The sequence below is a fragment of the Schistocerca nitens genome, chromosome 1, assembly GCF_023898315.1.
Source record: "Schistocerca nitens isolate TAMUIC-IGC-003100 chromosome 1, iqSchNite1.1, whole genome shotgun sequence".
NCBI classification, from domain to species: domain Eukaryota; kingdom Metazoa; phylum Arthropoda; class Insecta; order Orthoptera; family Acrididae; genus Schistocerca; species Schistocerca nitens.
This window is the reverse complement of record NC_064614.1, coordinates 211986985-212002827: the sequence shown is the minus strand read 5'-3', so window position 1 is coordinate 212002827 and position 15843 is coordinate 211986985. Positions and strand designations below refer to the sequence as shown.

The window sequence follows — 15843 nt, the reverse complement described above, 5'->3', positions numbered from 1 at the left end:
AGTGTATAATTACATTACTACTTACCAGGGAAACAAATGAGTGAGACAAATCGGGTTTTTATTCGTCAAGCATAATATACTGAAGTGCTTTTGGGGTCAAAAACTATAGGGAAACTGAACGTTTAAATTGATGTATAAAGCATGTTAGGATTGGTAAACTGGAAGACCCTCCATTGTGGCAAATAAATATCCAGTCCCGACTATTATGACTGCTTATTTTATCCAGTGTTCACAGCGGAATGAAAGCTTGACTCTGAATAAACAGACGATTCCTCTAATGCAAACAGGAACTACCACGATCATTTTGAAACTAAAAGTCTGAAACAGATAAACGCATGTCTATAGTAATACCGTAAGACTGTATTTGATCTTTACGTCACTGATATTTGTTTCCTTAATTCACTTTCGTTGATAGTCAAATTTCTTAAACCATGCAAACAGCTTTGACGAGTTCTTTTCAACCCACGTTAGAGGCCGAAGAGAAAAATGGTTCAAATGGCTCTGAGCACTAGAACGTAGAACTACTTAAACCTAACTAACCTAAGGACATCACACACATCCATGCCCGAGGCAGGATTCGAACCTGCGACCGTAGTGGTCGCGCGGTTCCATAATGAAGCGCCTAGAACCGCTCGGTCACAACGGCCGGCTCCCGAAGAGAAAGATATGACTTTTATGCAAATAGTGTGATGTTATAAACAATTGCGTAGCCTATTCACTGCTTCCTACTAGGTAATTGCACAAGGAAATATATTGCAAGTGATTCTTTTGTGGATAATGATCGTTATGTATTGTGTACTGAAACCGGGGACCTACTAACGACGGAGAGGCTTCGTCCCGCCATAGACCTCAGTGGTTCACAACCTCACAACAGGCCACAGGAGTCCACCCATCCCACCGCCACCCCGCCACCCTACACCGAACCCAGGGTTATTGTGCGGTTTGGCTTCCAGTGGACCCCCCCTCCCCCCCCCCCCCCCCCCGGGAACGTCTCATACCAGACGAGTGTAACCCCAAATGTTAGCGTGGTAGATTAATTATGGTGTACGCGTAAGTGGAGACAGTGTTTGCGGAACAGTTCGCCGACACAGTGCAACTGAGGCGGAATAAGGGGAACCAGCCTGCATTCGCTGAGGTAGATGGAAAACCGCCTTAAAAACCATCTACAGCCTCGCCAGCACACCGGACCTCGACACTAATCCGCAGAGCGGATTCGTGCCGGGGACCAGGCGCTCCTTCCCGCTCGGGAGACTGCGCGTTAGACCGTGCTGTTAGCCGGGTGGGCCATCGTGATGTAAGTAAATTTTTTTCTTACACATGCGATGTTGGTTCGAGGTAATGTCTCATAAACTGTGTGTACTGCTTAAGGTGTAGAGGCCTGTCTGGTGTAGCTCGAACAAAAAAAAAAAAAAATACTTTTTCGTATGTAGCACGACTAGCCCTAATATTTTATGTGTGACAGACTTGCCAACGGAAATTTTTTACCCTCTGACATTAAACCACATATTGGGATTTACGGATAGGGCCGCTGTCATGACGGGATAGTAAGTATTCCGTAATGGGTGAACGAATATGAACCGTTCTCTCGACGGTACTGACAACATAATAATGAGTAACTAGGAGGAGATTAGTTTTTTAACGTCCCGTCGACAACGAGGCTATTAGGGGAGGAGCACAAGCTCGGGTTAGTGAAGGATGTGAAAGGAAAGGGGCCATGCCCTTTCGAAGGAACAATCCCGGCATTTACCTTAAGCGATTTAGGAAAATCACGGTAAACCTAAATCAGGATGGCAAGAAGCCCTATCCCGCTCGGTAACGAGTAATGAAAGGCAACGTATAACACAATGTGAAATAGAATTGGTACTTCCTGATTAATGACGTTCATGACTCGTGCCCAAAAATCGCATGTACAGCTGTGTACGAAATGACCACCGGAAAATCTACTTCACCGAAAATTCTGTACGAGGCGTACATCGTGATGTATAGTAGATTCAAGGGATTAGAAAATGCTCTTGTTCCTTTACGAACATAATGATAGCACATCAGTAATTACGAGGGAGGGAGCATGCGTTACACTGAGTATGGTGAAGTGGAAAACACAACAGATAGAGCGACATTGAATTCTTTCATCCACAAATGTCGAGGAAGCACCACATTTCTGTTCTCTGGGAACGTAACCAGGTACCAAAGATGATGTCACTTCCACACGCATTATGCAACCCTTTCACCAATACCAGGCACACGCGGACTTAGGACGATTTTACTGTCGTGGGTGTCTTCAATCAGCCTGAACTGCTGCATCCGTTTCTCAATCTCTTCGAGGAGATGATGCAACCTCTTGCTAGTAAATGTGTTGCAGACAGTGAAGATTTCTATGAAGCGTATACACCCACACAAAGTAAACAATCTATTACAAGGGAACAAATAATACCTGTAGAGAGATGTAGGAACTGTTGGGGAAATTGAAACTGAATATTTATTACAGTCTTGTCAATATGGTTACACTGTGAAACGGTGTGAAGCTGAAAAGATCTAAAGATCGGCCAAAACGGTTAACAGCCGAAATTATATCACAATTGTGACTGTAATACATAATCAGTTATAATTAATTTATATCCCAAGTTTCAAAAAATTTATTTTTGGTCCAAAACATAAAGAGGTAAGTATTCATAGACATTGATTGTTCTTTCGTTATCTCCCTGTTATTTCAATCTGTGTCGTCCTCTTGCTACAAGTTTTTGCCTCGCTTCACACTAAGGTGGTTTCTTTGTTCCAGGTAGAATTACCCATTCTGAAGAAAACATTTACCCGTTCCGAATATTTTCCTGTGCGATTCCACCCGATTTTAGCCGTGTTTTTGTTTCTCTAACCCATTCAGAAAGTCCCTGTTTTTAATCTTAGATGTATTGTCATAACACAGACACACGCACACACACAGTATGATGTTATATAAATGTATATATCTCTGAGCAATTTTCTCTGGTATACGTGAAAATGATGTGAATTAACAATGAGGGACTACGCCCCGCTGAAACAACTCTAAAACTGGAGGAAACCCACCGAGCACCCAAGGCTGTCCATTTTAAGAATTTTCAGTTTCAAGGTCTTCTGTATGTCTTCTTACTTCTCTGGAATATTTGGGCTACTGACGGTAGAGGGTGTAGAGCTTATCCAGGAAAGATTTAATATGACAGATTTCTTATGGAAAACATTTTCTTATATCACCATCAGATAGTACCAGCTTATGGCTGGCACAGTGCCACCTTAAAATTTGAGGGAAAGCTTGTTTCAGCAAGGCAACTCCACCTTTCCTTTTCCCCAACAAAACTACCGTGACCTGGGTGTCAACAGAAACGAGACTTTCGTTCAAAATCTCTTGGTGAAAAACTTACGTCTTTAAATTATACATTACAGCATTCAATATGCCCGCAGCTGTCGTGCAAGCCATCTTAATCAAATCAAGGAAAATACTAGTTGGTTCTGTAATACCAGGTAGCATTGTTCGAACATAAATGATAAATGAAGACAATTGGCTGAATGCTGAACTTTCATCGAGTATCAAGGAAACTTTGCTATGTGATTTAGTTATATTTTTTATCATCTGGCTCTCAGTTCTGTAGCTATGTGACTTAATATGTTGACACATGCCAACGTTGAATGAAGAATACGACTAATGTCCATTCCATAATTTTGGAACATCAAATTCCGACTGAGTCGCTTAACGGTTGACTCCTTTTGGCAACTTTGTAGATAGTTCTTAAAATATTAACTGTTACTGACTTGTCATTGTCCAGTGCTTTAACACAGACTGATTCCAAAGATTTTTCACTTGCTGCAGATAATATTTTTAAACAAGCTTTATGGTTTGAAGTTTCTGTGTGTTCTTCTTTGTGTTCAAAAAGTTTTTTTCGAAGAGATGTCACCTGGTCTGTTTTGCTTTCTCCAATTGAAATTGGTGAACAATGTTGCGAAATATTCATTCCTCGTTTACCCCTTTCTGTCCCTAGTGACCCAACTTTCTTACAACTTTTGAATCCCAGGTTTTGTTTTTTACTAGCCACCACTCTGACAGAAGTCTGCCAATGTCCAACAGCCAGGAAGATCACAATCAACACAATTTACAGCAGGGGCCTGCATTTGAACGGAACGTTTTTAGCAGGTGCGATTTCATTTCCACTATTTTTTTTTTTTACTTTCGTCAGCTCTGCCATTTTCATCATCACTTTTAAAACAACATAACGTTTTTGTTCGCTACGGATGAGAAATATAGCGTAATGTTACTATTCATCTTTACTGTGAAACTAATAGAATTCCACACTTCGCCTCAACCTCTTCAGCACCGAATATGGAAGTGAATAAACGATACTGGATATCACTGCATAACAATGAAAACAGTGCTTTCTCGAAATGTATTTTAAAATCTGACAGCATAGGACTATTATTTATTTCGGTGGCTTTTAACACTCACATGTGGAGTGATTTCAATAATATTGTGAAGGTCGACGCTCTTGTCCCATTACTAAAATGGTGTGACATTAGCTACGAAGATTCCTGAAAGAAATACCAACATACAATTTACGAATGGCCAAGATACAGACGAAATCTAATTTTAGTAACGTTTATCGATAATAACGTAACTGATAAACGAGATTTTCTGCCTTTTAATATAAACAAAACGTTAAAGGGAACACATCCCCTAGCGTACCCCCGCAATCTCACCATTGCCAAAAATATAATTTTGTTTTCGATTCATATTTTAGTTCTGTAATAATTCCAAAAGGCTGCTGATCCTTTGCTTGATATGCCACACCTACAAATTATGCCCCAAAATCAGCAGTTTCGTATTTTCAAATTATGTTCATCCGGAAAACAGCAAAAATAAATACCAAGGTGAAGGAAAATGTAAACTGTTGATACGGCAAAATAACGGAAATACGGTAAGACGGACCCGATTTTCTGCCATGAGCCAATAGCAGTATAGCGTCTTCAGTGGAATTTTAGGAACGGAAATGTCCTGCGGTGCTGACAACATGTGCATCTCGTGCTACGAACTGGCGACTGGCTGTGATGGGAATGACACAAGAAAGAACGTTACTGTTCTTTCATATTCATGTATGGTACTTATTTGTAGCTTTGAACGCGAAATAAAATTAAGTTAATGCCACAGCCCCATGTGAGGAAGTTCACCGAGTAGTCGCTAGTGTAGTGCCATTTAGTGTAAGCTAGTGCAGATTAGTAAGAACGATAGCAAGCGTCAGGAAAACTTCTGAATTCTGTCGATGGATTCTGAACGGTGCTAGGGGACATTGCCTCATGAAAAGTTGAACAAGCTATATGGTACAATCACGTTACGCAAATGCAGTGGCTCTTGACGTACAAAATAAGAAACTCCAGGGCTACTTGACGCAAATATTTATGTGTGGTACGGGTAACTCGCTTCGATCACCACCACATGAGTATGAAAAAAGGGAATGGTATGTTCAATGTCCACTACTTCCTCTTAGATAGGGATGCTTATTTATTTTCAATAAAAATGCCAGTTACGTGTGAACGTTGGTACGGCACTCACACTTTTTGATTCAAACCCAAAAAATATCGGAATACAACTCATATAAACGTAACTCGCCACACCACACTCACATTCTTTAATTTACCCGACGGAGGTAATCAATCAAGGAAGAAAGAAATCTACTGACTGCCATACTATCACCTTTATAGTTGTCTTGTAATGAATAAAAAACTGCGGTAAGGTGCTTTATTTGAATGGGTCTATCTTCTGGAGTATTACCAAACACTGTCTGTGGCATATTTAAACATTTCATTCTATGTAATTTCTCCCTTTTCGGATTAAGCATTAGAAAACATATATTCTATAGAATCGCCTTACATAGACTACTGTCATTTTTTTATAAGAGGCAATGAAATGAGAACGAGACAGTTGGGAAAAAATTAAATAAACTGTTTATTATTTCAAAAGTAATCGGCATAACTGTTAATAAATCTATACCACTGTGAGATAAGAGCATGATTGTCCCCTAAGCATGCATCTCGTCTCCCGAAGCAAATAAACGGTCACGAACGTATATCTGCTGGACTCTACAAGTATGGAAATCGCAGAAGAGATCGGGACTGTATGGATGATGTGTATGGGCTTCCCAGCGAAGCACCTGCCGCGTCGTGAAATTAACCTTGGAAACATGTGAGGCCACCCATACAGTCCTGATCTCTCCGCACGAAATTACCACATTTTTTGATCCCTGAAAAAAGACATTCCTGGTGTCGATTTGCTTCGGACGCCTGGATACAATCATGATTTCTCTGGCAAACTCAAACATTTTTCCGTGAAAGTACTGCCCGTCTTGTCTCACAGTGGCATGAATGTATCAACAATGGGATAAATGCATTAACAGCCATTGAGCCGTAGTAAAATTTGCTGTTTTGAAGAGCGCGCCGCAGCGCGTAGTGTAAAGCAGTCGCCTTCCGTTTCTGGCGGTGGCGCCGCTGTGGCAATCACAACTTTGGTGTCTCCCTCTAGTGGGAAAGTGGAAAAGTTGCCTGCTCACGTGCATTTAAGGGGCACTATGAGCTCGGTAGTCAGGAAGTCAGTCGGAGGCAATTAGTCAGTCTGTCAGTCTTGGGCGAGTCTGGTTAGTCGGTCAGTCATGTCAGTCTGGGTCTGTCTATCGTCCGCATTGGTGAGGCGGTTAGTATCTGTCTGTCGTCCGGAGTACTAGTATGTGTTAGGCCGCCAGTCTGCTCGAGTTTGCTCAGGCAATGGGCATTGGCGGTTGGATCGATCGGTTGGTCGGTCGCGCACTGGGACACAAGATTTGACTGGTCCGCCTGGAGCGTCGGCGCATGTGAGGTCGCCACGTGAGTCCAGTGGCCGCGTCGTATAGCGAGGCTTAGTGGCTTCGCGGCCGACACGAGAGCAACAGGAGTCAACCCACGACATTGTTCTGGCCGAGGCGAGCTGCGACACCGTGAGACGGGAGATAGGTGCGCCTTCCTGCGCCCGTTGAAGCGGCTGGCAGCGGACGGTTCGGGAGAGCGTTTGGGGGTGTTGCTCCAGATCTTCGCCAGAAATCGTAGCTTATTAGACGTTAAGAGACTGGAGATACGTTGTCATCTAGTTGTTACATTCTACTTGTTTTCTTGGTCAGTCTCTCGCCCCCAGCTTGCTTGTTTGTCTCTCGTCCGCATTTGTTAGGCAGTTACTGTCTGTCTGTCTGTCGGTCTGCCGTACGTTAATAGCTGCCTCTGTCATGTTTGTCGGATTCGGTGTTAACAACGAATTTATTGCTTAAAGGCCGAATTCTTGAAATACACTCCTGGAAATTGAAATAAGAACACCGTGAATTCATTGTCCCAGGAAGGCGAAACTTTATTGACACATTCCTGGGGTCAGATACATCACATGATCACACTGACAGAACCACAGGCACATAGACACAGGCAACAGAGCATGCACAATGTCGGCACTAGTACAGTGTATATCCACCTTTCGCAGCAATGCAGGCTGCTATTCTCCCATGGAGACGATCGTAGAGATGCTGGATGTAGTCCTGTGGAACGGCTTGCCATGCCATTTCCACCTGGCGCCTCAGTTGGACCAGCGTTCGTGCTAGACGTGCAGACCGCGTGAGACGACGCTTCATCCAGTCCCAAACATGCTCAATGGGGGACAGATCCGGAGATCTTGCTGGCCAGGGTAGTTAACTTATACCTTCTAGAGCACGTTGGGTGGCACGGGATACATGCGGACGTGCATTGTCCTGTTGGAACAGCAAGTTCCCTTGCCGGTCTAGGAATGGTAGAAAGATGGGTTCGATGACGGTTTGGATGTACCGTGCACTATTCAGTGTCCCCTCGACGATCACCAGTGGTGTACGGCCTGTGTAGGAGATCGCTCCCCACACCATGATGCCGGGTGTTGGTCCTGTGTGCCTCGGTCGTATGCAGTCCTGATTGTGGCGCTCACCTGCACGGCGCCAAACACGCATACGACCATCATTGGCACCAAGGCAGAAGCGACTCTCATCGCTGAAGACGACACGTCTCCATTCGTCCCTCCATTCACGCCTGTCGCGACACCACTGGAGGCGGGCTGCACGATGTTGGGGCGTGAGCGGAAGACGGCCTAACGGTGTGCGGGACCGTAGCCCAGCTTCATGGAGACGGTTGCGAATGGTCCTCGCCGATACCCCAGGAGCAACAGTGTCCCTAATTTGCTGGGAAGTGGCAGTGCGGTCCCCTACGGCACTGCGTAGGATCCTACGGTCTTGGCGTGCATCCGTGCGTCGCTGCGGTCCGGTCCCAGGTCGACGGGCACGTGCACCTTCCGCCGACCACTGGCGACAACATCGATGTACTGTGGAGACCTCACGCCCCACGTGTTGAGCAATTCGGCGGTACGTCCACCCGGCCTCCCGCATGCCCACTATACGCCCTCGCTCAAAGTCCGTCAACTGCACAAACGGTTCACGTCCACGCTGACGCGGCATGCTACCAGTGTTAAAGACTGCGATGGAGCTCCGTATGCCACGGCAAACTGGCTGACACTGACGGCGGCGGTGCACAAATGCTGCGCAGCTAGCGCCATTCGACGGCCAACACCGCGGTTCCTGGTGTGTCCGCTGTGCCGTGCGTGTGATCATTGCTTGTACAGCCCTCTCGCAGTGTCCGGAGCAAGTATGGTGGGTCTGACACACCGGTGTCAATGTGTTCTTTTTTCCATTTCCAGGAGTGTATGTTTCTATGTTGCCTATCATCTTGCGAGGTGGTATATGTGTAATGTAGAGCAAGTTGTACATTTTATGTAAGTCTGCATTTTATGGGTTTTATTTAAATAGTCATTTTAGGTTATAAGCTGGGCACCTTTCCACCGTAAGATTCCTTAACAAAGAAACTGCAGTTTCGGTGGCAAATAATTTGAAGGTTGTACCATTTCCATTCCCCTTACGGGGTGCATTGTTTACATGTTTGTGTGAGTTGTTAAAAATTTTTGTTTGAAGTAATCTGGAGTGTTGCAGATTTGCGCCAGTGTTATCTTTCAGAGGTTGTTGTGAGCGGTCATGACTACGGCCGTGTTCAAAGGGAGCAGGCAAGCTTTTCAGCCCGAAGGCTCCTACTGTTAATATTGTTCTTTGCCTCTAAATAAAACTGTGACCTGATATTTCGAGGGTGCTTTTCTGCTTATAATTTTAAATCTGTTTTGAAAAGGATTTTAGGAATAAAATTCACATTTGTTAAAAGTAATTTTCCATCGATTACTTCCTGGCAACTACTTCCACTCTCACCTAGTGTGATTAAATGTGTCAATGTTCTTGATGAATCGCCAGTAAATGAAGCAACTTCTTTAAAAAAAAAGGATTTTGAAAATTTAAAACTTACGGTTCACCAATGATGATTACGTTTGAAATAATAAACAGGTTAGTTACTTTTTTCCATCTATGTCGTTTTCATTTTTCTACTCCTTATACCTCAATGCACAGTTTTTATGATTATTTTAGCTCTAGATTGCCACAACATTTCAACACTGAACATTTAGCACATTTATAGCCTCTTCTTAGGAACTGCGCTCCGAACACGGCTCGACGATTTCTTCGCCTCGAAATCACTTGGTTTCTACAGTAGCGGAATCAAAAAGTTACCCCAGTGCGGCACACCCTTGTACATACCAAAGGAGTGTACATCACTAATTACTCAAGTCTGTTATGTGTTTCTGCTGAATTTATTAAACTTAATGGAAAAGCGCTACGATCTTATGCAACAACCAAATAATTATACGATTGGGTATACGAAGTTACAAGGCTTTAACTGAATTTCGTTGCTAAATTTTGATTATGTCTTATTAAGATAACATATCTTTGTAAAATACCCTGTATATGAATAAACAACTAACTAAATATACAAGATCTACTGGCTGTGGGAATTATGCGAAGTTTGCAGCTATGACAGAGATTCCTCCTCCTACCTGGTTCTCCCTGACACTGGCCAAGAACATTGTATGTGCACACATAGCTGCTATTGTGGCACAGAACACAAGTAGAACTGGCGTCAGCGGAGTTCCAAACAGGTTATGACTGTCAGCACATATAAACCGGTCGTCGATTAAATCCGAAATTAAGTACTTATCTAGTACTCGGAAGTGCGAAGTGGCGCAATGATTATTGTGTATTCTGTATTGAACCGGGGACCTGAAACGACGGAGTGGCTTCGTCCGGCCGTAGACCACAGTGGTCCACAACCCCACAACTGGCCACCCACCCCACCACCCAGGGTTTCTGCAGTTAGGCCCCCAGTGGATTCTCCCCTCCCCCCTTCCACACACTGTGACAGAAATCTTCCAATGTCCAACAGTCAGAAAGATCACAATCAACACAATTTACAGAAGGGCCCGCTTTTGAATAGAACATTTTTAGCAGATGCAATTTCATTTCTACTATTCGGTGTTCGCATATTCTGTACCTCAGGGACAAATATTTCGTGTAATTATCATCTGAGGATAACAACACAAACAACCTCCTTATAGAGATATGATTTAGTAATTTCTTCCCACCAACTTTCAGGCATTACAGGAAAAGAAGGAGCTATCAAACAGAAACTTTTTAAGTTTTTCAAATTTTACTTTCCTGTCTCTCAGAAATTTTACATCACTGGGTAAGTTATCAGCAGCATTGTGCACTCCTTTTTATGCTAAAGACATCCTTAATGTGAAGTAATTAACGTCATTTTTCATTCTGGTATTGTAAGCATATAGGCGACATCACTGTTCCTTTTGAACTGCAGTGGATTACTTGTAACAAAATTCATGAAGGAATAAATATACTGTGAAGGAGCAGTCAGAATGTCCATCCCCTTTAACAGATGTCTGTAAGATAACAGTGGCTGAGCACCATGTGTTACTGTTACAGCACATTTCTGAGCAATAAATATTTTATTTCTTAGTGATGAGTTACTCCAGAACATTATTCCGTATGACATTACTGAATGAAAATACGACAAATATGTCAACTTACTGATGTGTCTCGCCCCCAAAACTTGCCACGATTGTAACTGCAAATGAGGCTGCACTAAGTTGTTTTAGAAGTTCCAGAATGTTCTTTTCCAGTATAAGTTCTTATCACTATGGACACCTACCAGTTGTGAAGTTCACCCTATTTACTACTCCACACCATGTATTACACTTATCATTGGTTAGCACCACTATAGGTGCAGAACTGAATATGTTGTGTGTTTTTAAAACTGAGGGTGCAACCATTCGTAGAAAGCTAGTCATGTCTATTTCTATACACTGAGATGATGAAAGCCATGGGGTAGCGAAATACACATACACAGATCCCGTTAGGATCCCGTACACAAGGTATAAACGGGAAGTGCACTGGCCGAGCTGTTATTTGTAATTAGGTGATTCTTGTGAACAGACGTCCGACGTGATTATGGCCGCAAGTCAGGAATTAACAAGCTTTGAATGGTTGTTGGAGCTAGACGCATTGGACATTCCATTTCGGAAATCGTTAAAGAATTCAATATTCCGAGATGCACAGTGTCAAGAGTGCGCCGAGAATAACAAATTTCAGGCATTATCTCTCACCATGGACGAAGCAGTGGCCGGTGCCTCCACCTAATGACCGAGGGCAGCGGCGTTTGCGTGAAATTGTTAGTGTCAACCGACAAGTAAACTGCGTGAAATAACGCAGAAATCAATGTAGGTCGTACGGTGAATCTATCAGTTAGGACAGTGCGGCGAAATCTGTCGTTAACGGTATATGGCAGCAGACGACCGGCGCTAGTGCCTTTGCCAAGAACACGGCATCGCTTGCAGCACTTCTGGTGGGCTCGTGACCATATAGGTTGGATCCTAGACAAAATAAAAGCCGTAGCCTCATCAGGTGAGTCCTGATTTCAGTTGGTAAGAACTGATGGTAGGGTTCGAGTGTGGCGTAGATCCCATGAAACCGTGAACCCAAGTGTCAACAAGACACTGCGAAAGCTAATTGTTGCTCCACAATGGTGTGGAATGTGTTTACATGAAAAGGACTGTGTCACCTGGTCCAACTGAAGCCATGAACTGATCAAAAAAATGGCTCTGAGCACTATGGGACTTAACATCTGTGGTCATCAGTCTCCTAGAACTTAGAACTACTTAAACCTAACTAACCTAAGGACATCACACACATCCATGCCCGAGGCAGGATTCGAACCTGCGACCGTAGCAGTCGCGCGGTTCCGGACTGAGCGCCTTAACCGCTAGACCACCGCGGCCGGCTCATGAACTGATCGTTGACTGGATATGGTTATGTTCGGCTACCTGAGACCATTTACAGCCATTCACGTACCTCATGTCGCCCTACAAGGATGAGCCATGTCACCGAGCCACAATCGTTTGAAACTGAAGAATATTCTGGACAGTTCGAGGGAATATTTTGGCCACCCAGACCGCCTGACGTGAATCCCATCGAACATTTATGGGATACAGTCGAGAGGTCCTGCACCGACAGCACTTCCTCAACTATAGAGGCCATGCCACGTCGAATTGCTGCCTTCGCAGGGAAAAAGGAGGACCGACGCGATTTTGAGAGGTACACTGTGTGATCAAAAGTGTCCGAACACCCCCCAAAACATATCTTTCTCATATTATTTGCATTATGTTGCCACCTACTGGCAGGCACTTCATATTAGCGTCCTGAGCAATCATCAGACATCGTGAAAGAGCAGAACGGGCGATCCGCAGAACTCATGGACTAGATGTCACTTGTGTTATATGTCTGAACGCGAGATTTCCACACTCCTAAACATCCCTAGGTCCACTGCTTCCGATGCGATAGTGAACTGGACATGGAAAGGGACACGTACAGCACAAAAGCATACAGACTGACCTCGTCTGTTGACTCACAGAGACCGCCGACAGTTGAAGAGGGTCGCAATGTGTATTGGGCAGACATCTATCCAGGCCATCAAACAGGAATTGCAGACTGCGTCAGGAGTCACTGCAAGTACGATGACAGTTAGGCGGGAGATAAGAGCACTTGTATTTCATGGTCGAGCGGCTGCCCATAAGCCACATATCATGCCCATAAATACCAAACGACGACTCTCTTGATGTAAGGAGCGTAAATAATGGACGATTGAACAGTGGAAAAACGTTGTGTGGTGGGACGAATCACGGTACATAATGTGGCGATCCGATGGTAGGGTGTGGGTATGGCGAATGACCGGTGAACGTCAGTGTGTGTAGCGTCAACAGCAAAATTCGGAGGCTGTGGTGTTATGATGTGGTCGTGGTTTTCATGGAAGGGGCTTGCACCCCTTATTGATTTGCATGACACTATCGCAGCACAGGCCTACGTTGATGTTTTAAGCACCTATTTGCTTCCCACTGTAGGAGCGCAATTCGGGGATGGCGACTGCAACTTTCAACACGATCGAGCATCTGTTCATAATTCACAGCCTGTGGCGGAGTGGTTACAAGACAGTTACATCCCTGTAACGGACTTCCCTGCAAAGAATCCTGACCTGAATCGTACAGAACACCTTTGGGATGTTTTGGAACGCCTAATTCGTGCCAGGTCTCAGCGACCGACATCGATACCTCTCCTCAGTGCAGCACTTTGTGAAAATGCCTGCCATTCCCCAAGAAACCTTCCAGCGCCTGATTGGACATATGCCTGCGAGAGCGGAGGCTGTCAATAAGGCTGAGGGTGGGCCAACACCATATTGAATTCCAGCATTACCGATGGAGGGCGCCACGATCTTGTAAGTCATTTTCAGCCAGGTGGCTGGATACTTTTGATCACATAGTGTATCCCATGGCTTTTGTCATCTCAGTGTATATATGCTTGGACTGATTACAGTACTATTGCCGCATACAAAAAGAACTTAATCTTCTTGTTATATATCAGACGGAACACCGTGTACATATATTTACTGTCGGTACTTTCTCCAACGATTTCTCGTCGATAGTGTAGTAGAAAGTTACGTCTCTCTCTGCCTAATTAATACATTCTCATAGTGGTGCCTCCTGTGAAGAATAGTTCGTTCTCTAGTTCTACTCTAATGGTGAAATACTAGTGTAGAGTCGTTTGTTTCTTTTGTGCAGGAAGTGAGAGGGCCGAACGGAGGATGCGGCAGCAGTCCCTGCCGTTGCTGCTGCTCCTGCTGCTGCTGCCCAGCGCCCGCCGATGCGAGAGGTTCCTGCTGGGCTACATCACAGGTCAGTACGAGGTTTACCTACCTAGCTCATGCCCAGTACCAGTACCTGAAACCATAAGGTATCTCTGTCGTCCAAAGATAAGGGTACCGTAGAGGCCATTCTGAAGTTACGCGTGGGTGGGGGGTGGGGTGGGTGGGGGGCGGGGGTGGTAGGGGGGGCGAGGGAGGGAGAAGCGGAGAGAATGGAGGGGTTTGCAGAAATTATAAAATCAAGACGTCTCCATAGAATTTGTGGAACTGGAAAATGCTTTCGGCGTTTGTCAAGATATTTGAAAACGTTTGAAAAACAGAGATGCGCTATGGGGATAATATTCAAGATGTACAGGAACCAGGAGGGAAGAATACGAGTGGAAAACCAAGAGACAAGTGAGTGGATGAAAACTGGTGAAAGGCAGGTACGCAGTCTTTCTCTGTTCTGAAAAAGAACAATTGGGTAAACAAAAAGTTCAAGCCGTGTAGTGTAAGATGGAAGAGAAAAAAAAGCTGATAGGCAATCAACATGGCAGCCTCCATTTCAGGTTATGATTGTAATTTTGTAATGAAAGAGAGGAGATGTGAGGTAACAAAGACAGAGACATTTACACTAGAAAAACAGATGTCTTTCAAAATGGTTCAAATGGCTCTGAGCACTATGGGACTTAACATCTATGGTCATCAGTCCCCTAGAACTTAGAACTACTTAAACCTAACTAACCTAAGGACATCACACAACACCCAGCCATCACGAGGCAGAGAAAATCCCTGACCCCGCCGGGAATCGAACCCGGGAACCCGGGCGTAGGAAGCGAGAACGCTACCGCACGACCACGAGATGCGGGCAGATGTCTTTCATTCTAGCAGTGCTTTTGCGCAGCCATTCCACCAGACCTATATGAGTTATCCCACTCTGGCGTGCCCTACGATTGTGAGCTAGCTGTTCAGGCACATAAGAAAATCCATTTTCCGCGAAGACGGATGGGCCTTAAAGGACCGATGGAGTGTCCGTCACGTTTCACGGATTTCGGTCATTTAGGTTTCTATCCGAAAGCACATGAGAACGCAGTTGTCTATGCGGTGAAGACCAGAGACTTGGCAGCAGTCTGATAATGCTTGTGCTCGAGATATGTTACAAGTATTATTTAACACGTTGACTGCCAGATCTTTAAACGTTGTTGCCGTTTCTTAGAATGCCGTCCATTTTTACGGTTTCTCTCGTCTTATGAAGAAGACTAGGTCATTTCATATTTAAAAGCGGATGAATCGTTCCCCGCCAAATGACGGAATCAACGCCGCGCGGGATTAGCCGAGCGGTCTCAGGCGCTGCAGTCATGGACTGTGCGGCTGGTCCCGGCGGAGGTTCGAGTCCTCCCTCGGGTATGGATGTCTGTGTTTGTTCTTAGGATAATTTAGTTTAAATAGTGTGTAAGCTTAGGGACTGATGACCTTAGCAGTTAAGTCCCATAGGATTTCACACGCATTTGAACATTTTTTGATGGAATCAACAGTCTAACGAAATTTTCGGGTTTCGTCCATCGACGCGATTGGCAGAACACTCCATTTTTATCGTGTAATTCCGTAGATGTTTGACGTCCGACGTGACCATTTCCTGTTTGAAAATTACGAGTTGCATTCAATATAACTACTTCTCTC

The 15843-nt window shown here is 44.5% G+C and overlaps 1 protein-coding gene across 1 annotated transcript in view; it reads left to right on the top strand.

Annotated features, from left to right (window-relative positions):
* LOC126235131 (guanylate cyclase 32E) overlaps positions 1-15843 on the top strand; it is a 954039-nt gene that overhangs the window by 212397 nt on the left and 725799 nt on the right. Inside the window, exon 2 of the mRNA XM_049943867.1 lies at positions 14102-14215. Coding sequence (XP_049799824.1) covers positions 14125-14215 — 91 coding nt within the window. The 5' untranslated portion in view covers positions 14102-14124. The remainder of the gene's footprint in view (positions 1-14101; positions 14216-15843) is intronic.